The 19,890-nt window shown below is 42.2% G+C and overlaps 1 protein-coding gene across 1 annotated transcript in view; it reads right to left on the reverse strand.

The window, feature by feature from the left end:
- Positions 1-19,890, reverse strand: part of SKAP1 (src kinase associated phosphoprotein 1) — a 294,708-nt gene that overhangs the window by 32,368 nt on the left and 242,450 nt on the right. The window contains exons 6-10 of the mRNA XM_024746404.1: positions 15,632-15,709; positions 14,693-14,776; positions 11,594-11,718; positions 8,580-8,643; positions 6,261-6,458 (exon numbers count right to left, since the gene is read on the reverse strand). Of these exons, the coding sequence (XP_024602172.1) occupies positions 6,261-6,458; positions 8,580-8,643; positions 11,594-11,718; positions 14,693-14,776; positions 15,632-15,707 (547 nt within the window). The 5' untranslated portion in view covers positions 15,708-15,709. The remainder of the gene's footprint in view (positions 1-6,260; positions 6,459-8,579; positions 8,644-11,593; positions 11,719-14,692; positions 14,777-15,631; positions 15,710-19,890) is intronic.

Consider the following 19,890-nt stretch of genomic DNA (forward strand, 5'->3'; position numbering starts at 1 on the left):
CTAAGTGCTATGGTGATGGATGTGAACCGGGAAGCTCCAGTCCCTACATCTGTTCTATCTAACATTGTCCTTCCCGGGTGGCTGAAAGTGGGCTCCAGTCAAGAAGCCTAGCTGCTGAAGTGAGAGGCTGGGTGCTGTGCCTCTGCGGCCTTTGAAAGAGCGAGTATGGGGACCATCACCTGGTGAGGACAGTGCCCTCTACAACTGCATGTGAAAGGCACACTTCTCAGCACCTTCCCAGCTTCAGAGGGCACCATACACACAGAGGCATACAATTTACCTTGGATCCTTCAGTGAAATCAAACTGGTATTTTTCAAACTCCAAAGTCAAGAAAACTGATTATATGGCAACAGAAAAAAAGGCTCTTTGCTCACAAAAGGGGGTTAAACAGCCAAATTTCTCTCTCTTTTTTTCATCTGTAAGGTGAGGCTTTATTTTTTTTTAATTAATGAATTAACTAATTATTTATTTATTTATTTTTGGCTGTGTTGGATCTTCATTGCTGCACGCGGGCTTTCTCTAGTTGCAGCGAGTGGGGGCTACTCTTCATTGTGGTGCACGGGCTTCTCATTGCGGTGGCTTCTCATGGCGGAGCACGGGCTCTAGGTGCGCGGGCTTCAGTAGTTGTGGCATGCAGGCTCAGTAGTTGTGGCTCGCGGGCTCTAGAGCGCAGTCTCAGTAGTTGTGGCGCACGGGCTTAGTTGCTCCGCGGCATGTGGGATCTTCCCAGACCAGGGCTTGAACCCGTGTCCCCTGCATTGGCAGGTGGATTCTTTTATTTATTTATTTATTTATTTATTTATGGCTGTGTTGGGTCTTCGTTACTAAGCACGGGCTTTCTCTAGTTGCAGCGAGTGGCTGCATTGGCGGGCGGATTTTCAACCACTGCGCCACCAGGGAAGCCCCTGGTAGGTGGATTCTTAATCACTGTGCCACCAGGGAAGTCCTGAGGCTTTAATTTTAAAAAGATTATTTTGAAAAAAAATTTTTTATAGGCTAAAGAGCTTGCTGAACTTCTCTATAAGAATATTATTAGGCATTTTAGCATGACATCTGCTAAAATACATCTTCATTTAAGAAGGAAGTAAAATTTATGTGCTAGCTCAACTTTACACAGTAATAGATTATAATGGTCCTTGCTCCTAACAGGGCATATGAGACCCCAACCTTACATCGGCTTTAAACAAATTAACCTCTAAAGATTACTGACCATTTATTACATAAAATGCTCTACTTGATTCCCAAATATCTCATCTCAATTGGGAAAACAGTTGAGGAAGATTCTGTTAACTGTGTGAACATGTAAGAGAACCATGGGGTATCACAAATTAGCATCACTATCCAGAGAGTTGATTTCAATCAACACTCTTGGCACAATGTCAGGGACATTAATGAGAGGCTGAGAGGAATAGGACACTGACTCCACCTCGGGGGCCCAGAGAGGAGCCAGCTTCCCATGACACCTGGCTCCTTTCTGAAGTGCTGCCCTTACATCAGCTGAACTGGGAATAAAATTCAAAAAATGACTAGATAAGAAAGAGGGAAGTCACTTCTCCCAAATAAAGCAAAGTAACAGAAGCTGAAAAAATGCCAAATGTATCAGTGTGCAACCAGATGTCAAGGTGCTCTGGTGACAGATGCAGCAGAAATACATGTGCAAAGGGAACATGCGAAAAAATGGAAATAGAAACCACTCCACAGCACACATAGATATAAATCCATGGATGCTACAGCACCTCTTCAGACAACATGGCAAATATGAGCACGATGCTAATAACCCATTTAATTCTCTGTTGCATAGCTGGTAATCTCAACTGTTACCTCAAAATATTTGCATCCTATCTCCATAGTACGGTCTTGATATACTAGATATTAAACTCAATTTGTGGTAACTGCAACACTTGCAATGCACTGAATTTAATTTCACAAATAATAATTGAGCACCTACTAATTGGAGGAGAAAGACCTGAATACAAATCCCTGTGGTAAAGGCTGAAACAGAGCTCAATTCCAGCTGAGTCTCTGGGAGGCTGTCACTGAGGAGACACAGTTGAGCAGAATGTGTTGGGTTTCATAGACTGAGGGTGAGGATTCCAGGTAGAAGAAAATACATGATTCCAGTTTTGGTGCTGACCCAAAGCACGGTGTGCCTAGGGCCTAGGGTGCATGGGAGTGAGAGGAAGAAAAGGCCAAGAAGCTCAGAAGGGGCCTGATGATGGCGTTGACTCTTCTTTGATGTTCCCCTCATGGAGTGTTGCTTTCCTATGAAGTTGGAAATTGTTTTTTCATAAACTTTGTATTTTTGGTGTCTGCTTTATTTCTTTCCTTAGACCTCTTACTATCACCATTCCCCCTTCCTGTGGGTCTGGACAGCTGTATGGGGGGAAAAATAATTCCAAAGAATGCTTGTTTCCAACCGACTCAAATTATAAAAGAACCCAGTTATATGCTTTATTATAAGGCAGTCTGGTTTCTGGGTCTATAATAGCCCTCCAGGGCAGTGCGGGCAGCTTCAGAATGTGCATAGAAATACCCAGGGAGGACTCTTTGTCTCTCCTTCTGTTTCCTCTCCTGAAATCTCTCTAGAGAACACAGCCAGATTCTGCTGCCACCGCAGCTGCTGCGAGGCCCCAGTTACAGCTCTTCAGTGGTCTCAGGTGCCTTGCTGGATTCCAGGCTTGAGGCCCCAAAGAGAAACATGATAAAAAGCTGTACTTTTATGGAATTTTGAATCATGAAACTGGGCCTATGCTAGGCTGTAAAATGATTTTGGGGAGGGGTGAGAGAGGGTTCAGAAAAGCCTCCCATTTTCCACATATTCCTTTAGTATTTCTTTGTTGATAGTTCCCTACAGTTGAATCTACTGCAAAAGAGATCTTAAACATCAAGGGTCCCCGTATTCTTAACGTGGATGTTCAGAAATCCCAGCGGATACCAACCCTGAAACCATATTATCTGGGACTAACACTGTGGTCTTGGCTGAAAACCTCCAGTGCTCTGGTTTTCCCTCACGGGAAAGAGCGTGCTAGCCACGTAGCAAATGCAAATTTCCCATGATTAATGTGATGTTGTACATTTAATTTGATGACCCATACATTATTTTGATTAGGAAAAAACATTTTTGTATTGACTTGGTATGTGTTACAGGCATTTTTCTTTCAGCTAGGAAGCCCATTGAAATTATATTCTGGAAGGGAGGAGATCTCACTTACACCGCCTTCCACATAGAGACAATGAGGCTTGTATAGGCCCCATGCCAAAGAGGAAGGAGAAGCAAAATCATTTACAAAGCACATTTACCTGTTATCATGAGACACATGTTAGAGGCCCAAGTCATTTGACTACTGATGGGTATGCAATGTTAGCACAATCCAACCTTACTGTCGACTGTTCCTCCACCCAGCACCTGTCCTTGCAGTAAAAATGGGGCCTGAGCAGAAGGCGTGATCCTCTTTCCATCTGCTCAGGATTTTCAGTTTCACCTGCTTCACACATATTGCTGAAAATGTCCAACCGGACTGTCTCAGGTCTCGTTGGTGAAGGTGGGGAATGAGCCGATTCCCAGTTCTTCAAGGAGGTAACACTTCCTATTTAAATACCACCAAATGGAGAATAGCCAGCATTTATTGAATGCTCGCTGTAAGCCAGGGCTCTAAGTGCTCTACACACATCAGTTCCAGGCTTCTCAGGCATCCCTTTATGATAGCTACTATTGTTATCCCCATTTTACAGGTGGGAAAATCACACCTGAGAGAGGGGGCAGATAACTTGCTCGAGGTCTCACAGCTAGCGGGTGGCAGAGCAGGTCCATCCTGACCTAGAGCCAGCACTTTTACCTGCAACACCATGCTGTGTCTCACATGCCACTGCTCGGTGGGTGGTCTTGTGAGATGGTGGCAGAGGGGAGACAGTGTCAGGCTCCCTCACGTTCCCTCTCAATTCCTCCAGGATGGGTAGTGTGGCACATGCAAAACTAACAGCAATGTCAGCAGCAACAAGCCGAGTGGCATGGACAGGAAGCTAGCTGATGGAGACTTGTGTCTGAAATATTCATATTATAATTAAATGCCAATTTATCCCAACTTCAATGCTGTCTCTAAAAACTGTGATGGATAGAAGATTTTGGGAAAGAACCTGTTGGCTGGGTACAGCCCTGTCCACTGGAAACTTAATAAGCAAGTTGGCTGCTGTTGCCCTAACCTGCGGAAAGAGACCCTGGTTTTCCTATGATGTGGCCTTCCTCACCTCTGAGGGACAGTTGTTGTGAGCAGAGGGTAAGTGGCTTTCCTAGAGAAAGCCGAGCAGTCTCCATGCCCTTGGAGACCACTCCAGTATCCAGACTGGTGTGAACTTTGGCACCGTGGGCAGTGCTGCAATGGTCAAGGGTAGGATTTTACGAGGTGCGGGAAGGATGGTTGTTAAGAAGCCAATCATACATTCATTGACCCCCCCTGGGGTAAGGTGATGGTCTCAATCCCATCATATTTTCTGAGGCCTCTTTCCCTTTACTCTCCATCGCTCTGTGTGTCTGCGCATCAGCTCCCTCTTGCCTGCTCCTTTGAGGAGTAAACGTGGTGCATGAAACAGCCCTTATTTGCTCCCCAGAGGTCTCGGTGGTTCTGTAAGGTTCTCCCAGAGCACTCTTCCACAGCTGTGACCCCAAGTGGAGTGTCACCTGGATATCTCCCCCAGCCTGGGACAGTAGTGAGTGGAAGGTGGGCTCACCAGGAATCTCTGGCCGAGTTGGGGAGTACATCTCCTTTTAGAGAGTGTTGTGAATTAGATCCATTTCTGCACCCTGCTGTTGCAATGGAGCAGACTGTGAAAGGGAAGATTCTCAGAGGAGCTGTGTTTTAATGTAGCAATTTGATTCAATTTTCCAGTCTATAAAATTACCCATCACTGCTCGTTGCTTTCTAACAGACACCTTCACTCTTAATTTAACAATCCTATCGAATTCTGCCAGGGAAATTGGAAAAATTTATCACCTGTGAAATTTTATTTTCCTTTGGTTGTATCTGTTTTTGTAAAACTTCATTAACGACGATGACTTGCTGAGGAAATTATCATTTTTTTTTTAACTTCAGACACAAGAAATGGCTCGACCTCAACCAAGACATCATTTGCATAATAAAACACAACAGAAAGGCTGGGGAAGTTGGGACTAGCGGAAGCTGGAAGTGCTGGGAGAAGAAGCAGGCTCTCCTTGTCGGCTGGCTGGGTGGGTGAAGTCCCAGGAAGCAATGACATGGCTTCTCCCCAAGGGAGAGACGAATGTGGCGTTGACAGGGTTGGACCCTCTTCTTAGGAAGCCTTGAAATGCCAGTTGCTTACTGGCAATGCTTTTTAGCAAACAGCCCTGTCTTCAGGGGCCTGAATGTTCTGTTCACCTTAGCTCCTACGTTCATCTGGGACTGAGGTTTAAATTGCTATAAATTTAGGCTTAACTTGAATTTCTCAGCAGAGCACTGAACTCCTGGCAAATTTCCACAGGAGCGATCTTCTGAATGGTCTTGAAGATTCAGCGTTCCCATGGTCTAACTAGCTCACAGTTAAAAGGCTCAGGATTCGTTTTTTGCACAGTCTGACCCCCCACTGTGCTCTGCACTGTTCAACAGCTGCTGTTACCCACACAGGAAGTGGCTGTGCGGGCGCAGTGATGACTACACAGTTTTTGAGATGCCGGTTATCACGCCTTTGTGAAAAAAGAAATACGTACAGTAGACCTGCTGTAATGGTGGGCAGAGGACACACGTTAGGCTTATTAGCAAGAGATGCAATTTGATTCGTGGTATATCTAAACTAGGCAACGGTGAGCTGTGCTCTATCAGGGCTTTACTGTGTTACTGAAAAGACTTGTCAGCGTTTATCTATATTTCTTCAGTCTATATCCTTCATCATTTGAGGTGACTTTCCATTATCCTCACAATTACACAGAAAATAAGTTCAAACTAGAGAATTCTGATGAAACTCGCAGTAAACCAATGAGAACCAACGAGTATTCTTGACTCTTTAACCTGTTGACATTTGTAATAAATTACTTCACATGCAGAGATGAAAGACACTCCCTGATCAATCCATCTTGCCCCCAGAGCAGGGGAGAGCTTCTGTGCTGGGAATCACAGAAACTCCACGGAAGCTTCCCTACCGTGTCTCCTTCAGAGGTTTGGCTTCCTCTGGAGTTGTCAAAGTTATATTCTTCAACCAGGTCAAGAGTGTCTAAACTAGAGGAAGATAATTAGAAGATGAAATTTCTCACCTGGTAAGATTTCATAAATATCTTCTTCTTTCTCCTCCATGGGCTCTTTGAGCCCCACACTCCCATGCAAGATCATGGGTCTGCTTTGGGAACCAGAATTTGGGGAGTCAAAACCATCGATATCATCATATGTCTCTTCCTCTTTCTCCCCTTCTTCCTCCTCCTCTTCACATGGAATGGTTAAGGAGCTCAGGTCTGCTAGGGCAGAGATGAGAGTGAATCAAGATAGGGAGAAAAAGAAAAGAATAAGGCAGGGAAGGAAAGAGGGAGAAGGAGGAGGAGGGATGAGAATAAAACACGTCAAAAGAAAATGAAACACTAGGTTAAGTGCTGTTATTTCTAGTGCGGGCCTTGGTGGCAGGAAATCTACAGAAAAGGCCAGACTAGCACTGCGTCAGGTTTAAACCATCAACATAAATCCTTCCTTGCGATAAAACTTGATCAGGAGGAAGCAGCCCTGAAAAGTATGGGTGTGTGAATGAGCACACGAGGTGAAGGGAAGAAAATAGGCCAGAAGAGGAAATGCCAGCGTGCCTCGCGCTGCTTGTCAAGTGGAAAACTGGAAGGATGAGTGATGCCCTGGGTTCTCTGGATGCACACAGAGCCTGGGAACTATGGTGGCTGCTGTAGGATACCTGAGCTATCACACGCTCATCTCCTCCATGATCTCACTGCAGAATTTCAGAGACGTTTGCTTGTAAAGAGAAGAGTGGGCAAAAGTGGAAGAGGAAGAGAAAGTGGGATGTGGGAAAATATAACAGTAATACAACACCAAATGGAACGGCTGAGCGATGTGGTTGCCATGCCCTTTTGCAACTGTATAGTCTGGCTGACCTTAAAGTGGGTCACCGCATAGAGGATGTTGAGCCATTACAGCACTGGGGGGCACAGGGCGGGAGAGGGAGATTGGTTTTTTATTTTAATGGGGGACTGGGAAGGTTCATTCTCTGACGTGTAGTACAGAGTGCGCTCTGAAATCCTGCTGAGGGACCTCTGCAGGTTGGGCGAGAGCAGGCAGGGTGCTCTGGGGAAGGAAAGGATAGAGAGACATCCGATGTTCATTTCAAAACATAATAAAACTGTTCCGCTTGATTAGGCTTTTAATAAAGATTTTGCAACTATTTTCATCTGAATTCTGGTGCCACCTCATATGAGGAAGGGATCAAAGACACATTTGTGGCTTAAACCATATGTTATTATTTTGTTTTAAAATAAAATGGAATGAATAATTTCTTCAATGTGGGATTCTGAAACTACCATAGGGTACAGCTCAATAAAGCTGCTTGGAGTTTTATTGAAGTTTACACACTTAGGGGTATATTACACGCATAAATCCAATGCACCTAGATGAGAGTGTACCCTGTAGTCTTGCCATCAATGTTCATGTTTGCCTAGTTCTAGTCTATTATACGTGATGCTCTTGGTAGATGCAATAGTTTGTTCTTGTGATAGCAAAGGCATAAACTGAGTAAAACAGGCAATCATAATTAAAGCTCTGGTGCTTCCTTCTTTTTATCCACAATAAAATCTTATAGCAGAATAAAAAACGGAGATGAAAAGGCTTGGTGTTTTTAGGTTGATGTACTTCTCCCTAGGTCGTGGGGCCATTTACAAAGTTGGTGTTTCTGCCTTTCTGCAGAGGCAGGGTCCTGCCATGATGTATGTATACCATCATGAGGGTTATCTGATGCCAGGTGACAGGCTCAAGGTTGGCTACTTCTACCTGTCAGGCCACTCCCAGACAAGGCTTCCTGGGCCACTATCACTGCTGTGCCTACAGGCTGGCCAGCAGAGGGTACTCTAAGAGCAGCCATTTAACATCTTCAGGCAGGACTCTTCCCATCCAAAGTAAGGACCATTTGACTGTAGCTTGGGAAACAGCAATTTGTTTTTAATGTCCAATGTCATTGAAGGCCACCTAGATGAGTATGGATTTCTACCTGACTAAAACTAGAAGATTTTGGACCCTAAACCACATCTAGATGACTTTGGTATCACGAATTTCCTTTCCAGAATGTAAGGGGTTAGGAGCTGAATTGAGCTGAGCTGATTTTCAGCATCTCTTTTCTGGTGGTTACAAATATTACAGATTTGCCTGTAGTTAGGTGGATGAGCTAGAATGATATCAGAGGTCCTTTCCAGGTTGATGGTTTCTTTTCCTTCTGATTCACCCATGTTACTATTTGTTGTTACCATATGAGGGATATGATAGGGAGAATGGGCAGATAAAAATATATTGAAGCCTGTGGATTATATTTATGCAATATAATGTCAACTGCAAATGCATTCAAGTACTACTTCTGTAATAATAATACTTACCCTTTAACAAGAAACTTATTTGATCCACCCAGTCTCTGGCCTCAGCTGGATTAGAAGCTGTAAACTAGAGAAAAATTAGTGAATTAATGTATCACTTTCACTAAAATCTCCGTGAATCCTTTAGGGAGGTTCAAGGGGAGGAACCTTGTGAGCGGACTTGCAGAGTCAAGCTGAAAGCTCAGGATTCTCTGCCTGCTTAATATTTAGCAAAAATATCAAAATCCTACTCAAAGTGATTTTTTTCCTTCAGCTATTTTGCATACCCAACGTTGACAGCTGGATTTGAATCCAGATTCATGTTCATGGGCATTCATTCATTTGATTGCCCACTCATTCATCAGGCACTTATTGCGAACAGTTTACAGGAAAAAAAGGCAAACCCAAATTTCTGACTTCAGATCAATGCATCAGTTTTGGAGACAACATACACCCTTAACATGGGAACACGACAAAGTAAGTGAATTTGATAACAGCTGGATGTTGAGAGAAGACACGGAGCACTTACCGTTGCCTATGGTAAGCCAGGGAGGCGTGCTGAAGGAATACTGTTTTGGTTGGATTTTTAAAAAGAGCTGGTGGAAACTGGTGGAGGGAACTGGACGTTTCAGGTAGGGAGAACCAGCTGCCAAAGATTAGAAATGAGACCATGATGTATAGGGAAGGTAGGCAGATCAGCTTGACTGGAGAACAGTAACAGATGAAGCTGGAGGATCAGAGAAGAGTTGATGAAAGGGCTCTGAGTATTAGGAATTCAGACTTAAAATGTAGGCAATAGGGAGCCACTGTAAATTCTCGCAAAAGGAGTGGGAGATTCTTTCAATAGTTGTGAGTAGGAGAGACTGAAATAGGGAGAAATTAGAGACAGAAGAACAACTAGAAGGCTACTTAACTAGTCCTCTGCGTGAAGTGATAGGAACTTAACTATTGTGATGGCTGTAGGAGTAAATCAGAGGGGACAGATCCAAAGGCTATTATAGAGGAAGAATGCACAGACCATGGTAATGACTTGGAATCAATGGGCCAAAGAAAAGAAGAAGTAAACAAACTCTACATCCTGATTCACAAAACAGGCCAGTCAAGCATCCAGCTTTAGTAATTTTTTATTTTGAATGAATCAACTTGAAATGCCTGTTACTGAAAAACATTTTTATTATCTGGCCATTAGGGTAAGATAAAGACATGTACTATACAAGAAACCTAGTTTCCTTGTAAACTGATATAGCCACTGTGGAGAACAATATGGAGATTCCTTAAAAAACTAAAACTAGAACTACCATGTGACCCAGCAATCCCACTACTGGGCACATACCCTGAGAAAACGATAATTCAAAGAGAGACATGTACCACGATGTTCACGGCAGCACTATTTACAATAGCCAGGACATGGAAGCAACCTAAGTGTCCATCGACAGATGAATGGATAAAGAAGATGTAGCACATATATACAATGGAATATTACTCAGCCATGAAAAGAAACGAAATTGAGTTATTTGTAGTGAGGTGGATGGACCTAGAGTCTGTCATACAGAGTGAAGTAAGTCAGAAAAAGAAAAACAAATACCATATGCTAACACATATATATGGAATCTAAAAAAAAAATAAAAAATAAAGGTTCTGAAGAACCTAGGGACAGGAGAGGAATAAAGACGCAGACATAGAGAATGGACTTGAGGACCCGGGGAGGGGGAAGGGTGAGCTGGGACGAAGTGAGAGAGTGGCATGGACATATATACACTACCAAATGTAAAATAGATAGCTAGTGGGAAGAAGCTACATAGCGCAGGGAGAGCAGCTCAGTGCTTTGTGACCACCTAGAGGGAGATGCAAGAGGGAAGGGATATGGGGATATATGTACACATATAGCTGATTCACTTTGTTATACAGCAGAAACTAACATAACATTGTAAAGCAATTATACTCCAATAAAGAGGTTAAAACTGCTTTAGACTTATCATATAAATTTTTATCTGGATCTGGGTGAATCAAATAAGAACTTAATACTAAAAAATAACTTAGATACATCTACAAAAGACTCTACAGAAAAGTTTAGTTTAACTTAAAATTTTTTTTGAAATTACATAATTAAGACCTAGGTCATCTTATCAAAATAAGGGTTATGATACTGTAGAAACATAAAAGAATGAGTGCTGAGAAAAACTTGAAGAGTCAAAGGGTTACTCAATATTAACCTTAGCATGGCTTTTCTCTTTTTCTTGAGTTAGCTAAAGTTTTTCTAAATTGTTTTAGTAAAACTGTGATAAAAATAACCAACAAGGAGGAAACAATATGTGTATCTACATACACACATGTAAAAGTATATTTTTGGTGAAAATCACTATAGTCCCATAGTCAGACATTTTTTGTTGCCTTAATTAATTTTATAATGCATTATCTATTATATTCCCTTTTATATTATATCAAAATATATAAAAATGAACACCGTGAAGAATGTCTTTCTCACCCCCACTCAGGTCCTCCTAGTTCCTCAGTTGTCACTATTACTACTCAGAATTCATTGCTACCAGTATCTGAGAAATCCTTCCAGAGTTATGCAGTGCATCTACATAGAGGAAGATTATATTGGATAGCAAGATGAATATGGGAAAATGAATTATTTTTCACTCTGTAGTCAGATTTCTCTTTTTCTGGATTTCAAGGAAGGAAGTGAAGATAAGCAGTTGAAAAATAGAGTGGGAATTAAAGCCATGAAATTAGAGACTCTGAATAAAGAATTAGATTGTGTGCTGCAATAGCCAAGATTCTCACCTACAGAGTGAGATGAGAAGGGGAGGGATGAAGAGACGGAAGCCAAGCAAAGGCAGTATCTAGGATAAAAGTGGCAACAGGAGGGTGGGCACGACATAGCAAAGGTGAGGACGTGTCAAGAGAGAAGGTCTTGGTAAGAAACGAGAGGTAACAAAGAAAAGATGGCGCCCAGCACAGCAACACTCACGTGCAATATGGAACGAAACTGCAACACCAATGAGGATCTCCATCGCCCCGGCTCATCCTACCTCATAGCTGCGCCTATCCTGGGAGGTCAGCTCAAAGCAGGATTCTTTCTTGGCATCTTTTCGCAGGTAGGGGGCCATCCGTATACTGTAGCCCTTAATGAGAAAGGTCCCTTTGGGCTGCTTGCCTGCAAGACAGGAAAGCTCCCTGTATCTCCAGAGAGATGCAACTGCCAAGGGAGGGCATCTTCTCTGGATGTAAAATAAAAGCACAGAAACAGCTGTTACATCCCTGAGGAACCACAATAGTCAAGGAGAGGTTATTACTGAAGCTTAAGAAGAGGCTACCGCAACAGCAAGGCAGATATCACTGCCAAGCTAGGGCAATGCAACGTGAAAGGTTACTTAGCCAAAAGAGTACAACAGAGACAGAGAATTTATTAGAATGTTAAGAGATCTATAATAACAGAAAGAAGGAATTATTACAGCAGGGAGAGTGTGGCCGAAAACGTGAGGCTCTTGAAGGCTATTACAGAACTGAAACATTATTATCAGGGCCAGCAGAGCACATTTGAGGGGAGGGACAGCAGCGCAAGGGGGCATTATAAGTTCCCAGGCTCTCCTCCTATGCCCTATGTAGCATTTGGGCTACAGTGCTCTCCCCCTCCTGCTGGTCAGGTGAGAATTTATGCTAGAGGGAGAATAATTAAAACTCAGTATTTTATCCCTCTTGCAAGAGGCCAAATTGGGAAGTAGCAGAGTACTGCTGAGTATCATTAGATGATGAGGAAGGAGATAAAAGGAAAAGGACCCTAAGTGAGTGAAAGGAGAGACTACTCTGCCTGTCATTCTCTTTTTTAAAAAAATAAAATATTAGAAACAGAAAAAGAGGGGCTGGTTCCCAAAGATTCTGTGTCCTCATGGTGTGGTTCAGGCAGAACATGTAGAAGAATGGAACCCCCGTGTCTGGGTGATGCTTTCTGTCCTGTGTCACGTGGAATGAGTTGCTTTTTGATGATGATGATAAGAGGGATGGCAGTGGGAAGAAAATATTAAAAGAAAAGAAAAAGAATCTGTCCTCACCTGGTTGAGCAAAAAGAAATACACAAACACTCTATACTTACTAAGAAAATGTCCTGGGCACAATAAGAAGTAACTGGCGAGAAGGGAGCCATGCAACAGTGCTTTTTGACACCAGAATCTTTTTTGTTAAAGTATCTCTCCTTGTTCTAACTGGCCACTAAAATGTTTTGTTGTTTCTTTGGTCACCAGCTTTTATTTCACTCTGACGGCAAAATGGTCAATAAAAGTCTCCAAGCCTCTCGCTCTTGCTCTCCTTCCTTACCTTGAGTAGGAAGGATTCTGAAAGAATGAACGTGATACCTAGTTTTATATCCAGAGATGCCAACCAAGTATTTAAATGCAAGGGAAATGATGAACATTTTTACAAGGACATATATGTTATATTAGTTTGAAGGTTTAAAATAAGAAAATAAAACCTGGTTGGCTTGTATGCCTAGAATTCAGGGGAGAAATTATAGTTGCTGGATTTGAGAGTGGGGGGGGGTTGGAAGGATACAGGGGGCTTGTTACTCAGGTTTTGAGCTATGCTGCTATCATTTCCAAGTAGGGCTTCACACTTTATCCCTGTATAGGAAAGGTTCTGATGAATTGTGATGGTGAACTCAAGATGAAGGTCAGTGATACCTGTTGCAGGCAGAGAGGCAGAATGAGGTAACTGCCTTGAAGTCCAAGAGCAAATCTTAAGGATTCCATGTCACTTAGCAAAGCTATTCTTTCTGCTACCTTAGTCCCAAAAGTGCAGGAAGTCCAAAGGCAAATGTGTAGGTATCTGATTATTCCCTTGACTGGATATCCAGGCTTTGGGAGAGGAATAAGTCCGGGAAAGAAGGAAGAGAGGAGAAACAGAAAATTATCGGAAGGACAATAAAGGATTTACTTTGGATCAAGCCTCAGTAAGAAGGTGGTAGAGCACAAAGAAAGCCCCCACAAGAATTGCTACTTTATCTCCCTCTTGTTTTGTAGAATTACTCCTGGGGCAGTCTAATCCTGCAGGAGGGTATGCCCTATTTGAAAGTTTGCATTCACCTACGATAACAACTTTTAGCTTGTATTTATTTGTTGCTGCCTCCACTTTGTGCTTATATCCTCTATTCCTTCTCACGAACTAAGCAACTGTGTTAAGCATGGATGGGGGTCTTTTAGGGATGGCTCATGAGTGCTGTGCTTGACTGAGTCAGTGGTGGCTCATTAAGAAGCTGCCTCTGGCTTGAGTCAACACTTCGCAGCTGCTGCCATCTGGCTGAAGGGTGTCTCTAGGGGACAGCAACCATTTGGGTCTCAGCACTCCATGGCTCTAGGCATGTCCACTGGATTACGTCCCAGAACCCAGTAGGATAAAGTTTGGAGCCTGCTCTTAGAGAGTTTGGACTCAAAGGTTCTATTTCTGGGCCACTGGTAAGCTGCTAAAATCCTTCTCAGAATTAATTTTTTTCAATATTTTAACTATATTATTAATGCCTATAAAGTGTTTGAGGTTCTTTTTTAAAAAATTTATTTATATTTTATTTTTTGCTGCACTGGGTCTTTGCTGCTGCGTGCGGGCTTTCTCTAGTCGCAGCGAGCGGGGGATACTCTTCGTTGCGGTGCGCGGGCTTCTCATTGTGGTGGCTTCTCTTGTTGCGGAGCACGGGCTCTAGGCGAACGGGCTTCAGTAGCCGTGGCGCACGGGCTCTGTTGCTCCACAGCATGTGGGATCCTCCCGGACCAGGGCTCAAACCCGTGTCCCCTGCATTGGCAGGTGGATTCTTAACCACTGCGCCACCAGGGAAGTCCCAGGGGTCCTGTTTTTTAAATGCCAAAGTATTCAACCTTGATAATGCGTTATTAGTCATAATAAAAGGTAACCTTTTTATATGCTGGCCACATATCCTAGTGTTTAAAGGGGTTATAATTTCTAAATTGGCATCTGAGTTTTTGGTGATGAGTAAGGTACTATTTACCCAGGCTTATTTCTTTCCCAAGCATATCCCTTTATGGGTGTTAGTTAAGGACTGCTAAGTTGAGATCTAAGTGCTTGAGAATTTACGAAGTGCTTGCATCCAGGAGTGAGATGCTGCTGTGCAAATGAAGAACACTTACTTTTCTCATTAGCATAGTAGTAGAAGAGGCCTCTGCTGACAACACACCATCGCTTCTGCCACTCTGATCCAAAGAAACTATGATCTAAACAGAACAGCAGTAAGGGACATAAATTCAGGTAACTACAATCACTGAAGAGTCCGTAAAATCCAACAACACACAGTCCAGTGTGTTATTGTTTTATTTCCGAGGTTAATGGACTGTAAAACCCTCCCTTTCACTCCCACAGGTTATCCCATGTTGACACAGAGTACAGAGGACTCATTCAGTTAAAGGTCCAAGTTCTAAACAGGTTTTGCCTGCTCTGATCCCAGCTGTTTCTCTACTTTTCCTTTATATCTTTCAGGTTCTAGTCTCATCCTGTAGTTATAAAATTCTCCATGAGATCTCTATGTGTTGCCTTTCAGCAAACCGAAATGACACTCCAGGCCATGGGCATGAGCAAGGCTTTCTTTGTGCTAAGCCAATTTGCCTGAGTGTTAAACCTGGCATTCCAATCCTACTAGAACCTATTCTAATTAAAGAGTGAAAGCTGAAGACTGGGGCTGGTCTAAAACTCGAGAGTGGGCTGCTTCACATATGATATAAAAATTGCACTCATAGCAACATAGTTTCACTCTTTGTGGGAGCACACTGAGAGATGAGAACAAAAATATAGTCATTCATTTATTCATTCGACAAGTATTTATTAAGCACCTGTTGTGTACCAGGTGAGCAAGGCAGAACCAATCCCTATCCTGATGAAGTGAAGATCTGGGGCCATCTCTCTTCAGCCTACACGCAAACACCAGACTTCTTTTCTTTTCGTCCCTTCCTTTTGCCTTACCCCTGCCTAGTATAGTACTGGGCATAGAGCAGGTACCCCTTATGCTAGCCCTCTTTTTCCTCATTTCCCTTCCCTTCCTGGAGTGTTCTGAGATCGGAGGGTCCAATCAGTACCTTTGCTTTTCTTCTCTAAGTATCCTTGCTTGATGATATTATCAAGCTCTTGAGCTCCTCTTATGATGTCTTCCATTCCTAAAAGGAACAAGAGCAAAATATTTTGTTGAAATCTGACAGAATTTTCATTTATTTGGGCTACTTGAGATAATCTACATTAATGAAGGGGTGCAGAGGGGCTATTGCTTATATATGGCACAAAATAAAACAATTTCTAGATGATTGGGGGGGAAGTAAATTTTCTTTTTCTTCCTAATTATATCTAATGCTAAAATTGCTTAAAATTATCTAAACATAACATTAGTTTGTGCAAGGGGAGGTAGGCTAAGCATGTACTGATCGGCAAGAAAAGGACTCCAGAAAATTAAGAATTTGCTTAACTAAACACACACCTTTTTCTAACAAACAGAAAGCCACCGTAGTGAACATAATTTTTATTAAGTTCACACAAAGAAAGGCTCTGCATAGCTGAACTTGGCAATAGCTGCCAAATTCTGGTTTTGTCAAAGTAATGGTAAGAGTCTAGGGATGGTAGAAGCCTTTACACAGAGAAGACCTGGATCTGACATCAGCCTTTAATTGTATGCTGCTAACATTCTCCGCTTTCAATTAGCCTTGTTAGGTACAAATTTATTGAGCAGTCAAGATCCTAATCTATCTTCCACCGCTGGGGTTTATACTTATTTTACAGAAGGGAGGGGCAAAGGACAGAGACAATGAGGCAGGAATTTACTCCTCAAAAAAATAAAATGAAACAGGAACAACAACAAAAACAATTAAAACATATAACTCTCTATTTCTTAATTAGGAGAAATGAAGGGAGTGGGTTAGCATAATCCTAATTTCATTCTTTTTGGTCCCCAAACCCAAATCTCTTTTGGTTTGCCTTAAAAAATTTAGAAAGCAAACAAAATATAAACCAAATTAAGGCACAATGCATATGAATCAACTGGGTCACCTATACGATATCTTGAGACTCTTGGGTGGAATCACTTTTTTCAATCACACAATTGTTTTCTTAACATCTACAATAACTAATATTCAGTGGTAGCTGTGCGTTGGCACTTTGTTCAATGCTTTGAATACTTTTTGTTTAAAAATAACATTTTAAGATGATTTAAAATGCAACTAAAAGTACTTTTTGCTTCTGTTTCAAGCTTAGTTTTAAAAATATAGATCAGAAGAGTTTCTTTTTTAGGTGTTTAAGTGCCTGATTCTATATCCTATTTGTCCATATTGTCAACTTCCTCGTTCATAGGCTGTTTTCATTTGTGTGTTTTACAGTTAGCAAACTCTGTGGCTGCTATAAATCCTCCCAGATGGGTCTCAGGGTGCACGCATGAGATGAAGAGCAGCAAAGGAAAGTTCATTTGTCTAGGATTCTTTCATTTCTCCCACCCCTCTGAAAATTCTAATATCTCTTTGAAAATGCTCTCCAAGAAAACAGAGAAGCAGATTGTACTGAGGGTGAGGACCCAGTAAGGCTGAGAAGGCCCTTTGAAGGGGAGCCCATCCTCTCTGCAGCGCTGTCAAAAAATTGCTCCTAGAGGCCTAAAAATTAAATGAAAGACACAGGGGATAAGAAAAACAGGATCCCCTAAGCCTGGAGTTTCCATCTTTTCTTCCCATCATTTTTTCCCTTTTTTAAGGTCTTGTTAAACTCAGAGACACAGCTTCTTGTTAAAGATGCCGAGAGTCTGAATCTTAAAAGACATGTTAAACGTTCTATTAGAATTCAAACCTCCTTTTTTAATGCAAATCTAAATGCCATTTTATGGAACATCTATAATTATGAAAATGGGAAGCCATTGCCTTGTGTGCGGGGAGAGTCTGTGAGTATGAATATTACATTAATGTGCCCACACCAGCTCACTGATCCTGCTGGCAGGAGCATAAAAAATGCTCGAGTGAAACTTTTATTTAGATGTTAAGACTCCAGGCCCCAGCGGGGTGACACAGACAGTCCCTGTGAGTTGCCATCAGAGAGAGAGCTTGAATTGAATTACCCAGGGGGGAAGGAAGTAGTGGTGAGCACTGCTTCGCTTATTTAATTTCATTTACTTTCAGTACATTATCAGCATGAGGCTTTTCTCTCCCCACCAACTGAAACCCAAGAATGCCACCACCAAGAAAACAAAGACATAATGCAGCAGAAATGTTTGAATTCCAAGTCACTAATTTTAGGAGACTAGGGACAGCACCATCACCACCTTCTCACCCCAAAAGTCACACTTGGTTTGCTAAAATTGAGCACTGAATGAGTTACTGAATTTCCTCTCTTGGTCATTCACCAACAAGATTCTGAAGAGTAAGAGAGCTGGAAATACAGTATTTTATATGCTGTGTTTTTGTAAGGTGTGTTATGTTGCTTTTTTATTAGAGGGAATCTGTACTGATGAACTCTCTTGCCTGGATTCCCTTATGGGCAGTGGAAAAAATGGGATTATAGGTGAAGTTTGGAATGGCTATGGAAAAAAGATTAGATCAAATCAATTTTTATTCTGTTGATTGTCTTCTATGTCTAAGGCACTCTGTGGTGAGTACAATAACAGAATTGTTCTCAATGTAAAGTTGACTCTGAGTGCAATCTCATTACCTCCATGATCTATCAGATAAACCCAGATGGGATCCAGATCTATCCCGGTCCAAGATGGGAAGCCACTGTGGCAATCAAGCTCTCTCCTCTTTCAGTGTCAGCTTAGGGTCCCACTGATCAAGAACCGGTGGTCCTGAGGATACACACGTAAGCCACAGTCCTGTGTGATGAGGCAGGAGGAGTCTTGTATGCCTGAATTCACGCCTACTGGCAAGTGAACCGATCTGCAGAGCGACTTGACATGTAATAGAAGGTATGTAAATGTTTTGCAGGATGATGATAAAAATAGGAAGAAGCTACAAACAATTGCATGAGTAGCTATTTTAAGGCAAAAACTTTTATATTTAAGTATACAATTTTTTTTTAAAATCGAGGCTTTTTGTCCATTACCTGAAAAAGGATATCACCACCTTAATGAAAAAAAAAATAGAAATGATTTATTGGGAATAAATGGCCCTTTGGATAAACCTAAGGGTGTTTCACATTATATAAGCACAAAACAGAATTATATTAGTGTCATAATCTCTCTCTACCACTGCACTTAACTAAATCTCTCAGAATAGCCCATATAAAGGAAAGATTCACTTAGCTGAAGGATGTAGGGCCATAAACATAAGATCGAGAAGAGTGTTAGACACAAGTGATGGCCACCCAACTTTCACAGCAGATGAAGATAAAAGAAATTCTCAGACATCTTTTTCTCCTCATCCAGATTCCTTTAAACCCTGTATCCCACCCATACCAGCTCTGCAGTAACAAACAACAGAGTAGGGGCCGATCTCAGCACTAAACGTGACTCCTCAGTCAGCCACCCACAGCAACAACAATGGGGACCCTTTGGAGTGTGATCCATTTCCATAAAGCAGTCAATAAAAAAGACATGGGAGCTTATGTGAGTCACGGCCTATTTAATCAGCTGCATTCTAGCCCACTGAGAAAAGAGAATTGGAGAAGTCAGTCGGCAACACCACAGCACAACGCTAATAGCATAAGAGGCCACACAATTTCTACTGCAAAAAGGTTGCAGCTCCTGCAGAAAAAAACAGTGCCCACAAACTTTCATTCTAGGTAGCTGGTTTGGTCTCTTGCTCAATCAACCTGAAATGAAAATCAATGATTAAAAAAACCCATCTTCTGTTCAAAGCTTTTCCCTCCCTAAATTGTGGACTTCTCCTACCCTCCCCTTTCCTTCTAATTCAAGTTCTTTTCAATTGTTTGAAAAAGGAGACCAAAGCAACTCCAGCCCAGAGGCTGATCTTTACCAGGGGTGAATTTCAGGCAGGGTTAAGCTTACCAGTTTCTTTCACTAAACTACCTGTGATATAGGACCTGGGTTGTTGGGTGGATGAGGTTGGAGAAAATCTAATATTTGAAGGCTGGGAATGGTCAAGTTCCATTTGTGATTTCAGTTCACTCACAGATCACTGGTGTGTGTGTGCATTTACACAATGACAAACATACGCTTCACGATGCCTCAAATGGACAAAATGAAAGGGGGTATTGCAGGTAGGGTGGGTGGTGTAGTATTCTCCTGTCCAGTGGTTGCTGATCCCCCATCAGTTTGTTAAATCCTCTCCTTTGTATTTGGTTTCTGAGTCCTTCTTTAATAAGTTCGTTACTGTTTTTCGTCAGCTTCTTGCATTTCTGGGTTATTTTTTGCCTT

The sequence above is a fragment of the Neophocaena asiaeorientalis genome, unplaced genomic scaffold (assembly GCF_003031525.2).
Source record: "Neophocaena asiaeorientalis asiaeorientalis breed wild unplaced genomic scaffold, Neophocaena_asiaeorientalis_V1.1 scaffold1, whole genome shotgun sequence".
Classification (NCBI taxonomy): Eukaryota; Metazoa; Chordata; class Mammalia; order Artiodactyla; family Phocoenidae; genus Neophocaena; species Neophocaena asiaeorientalis.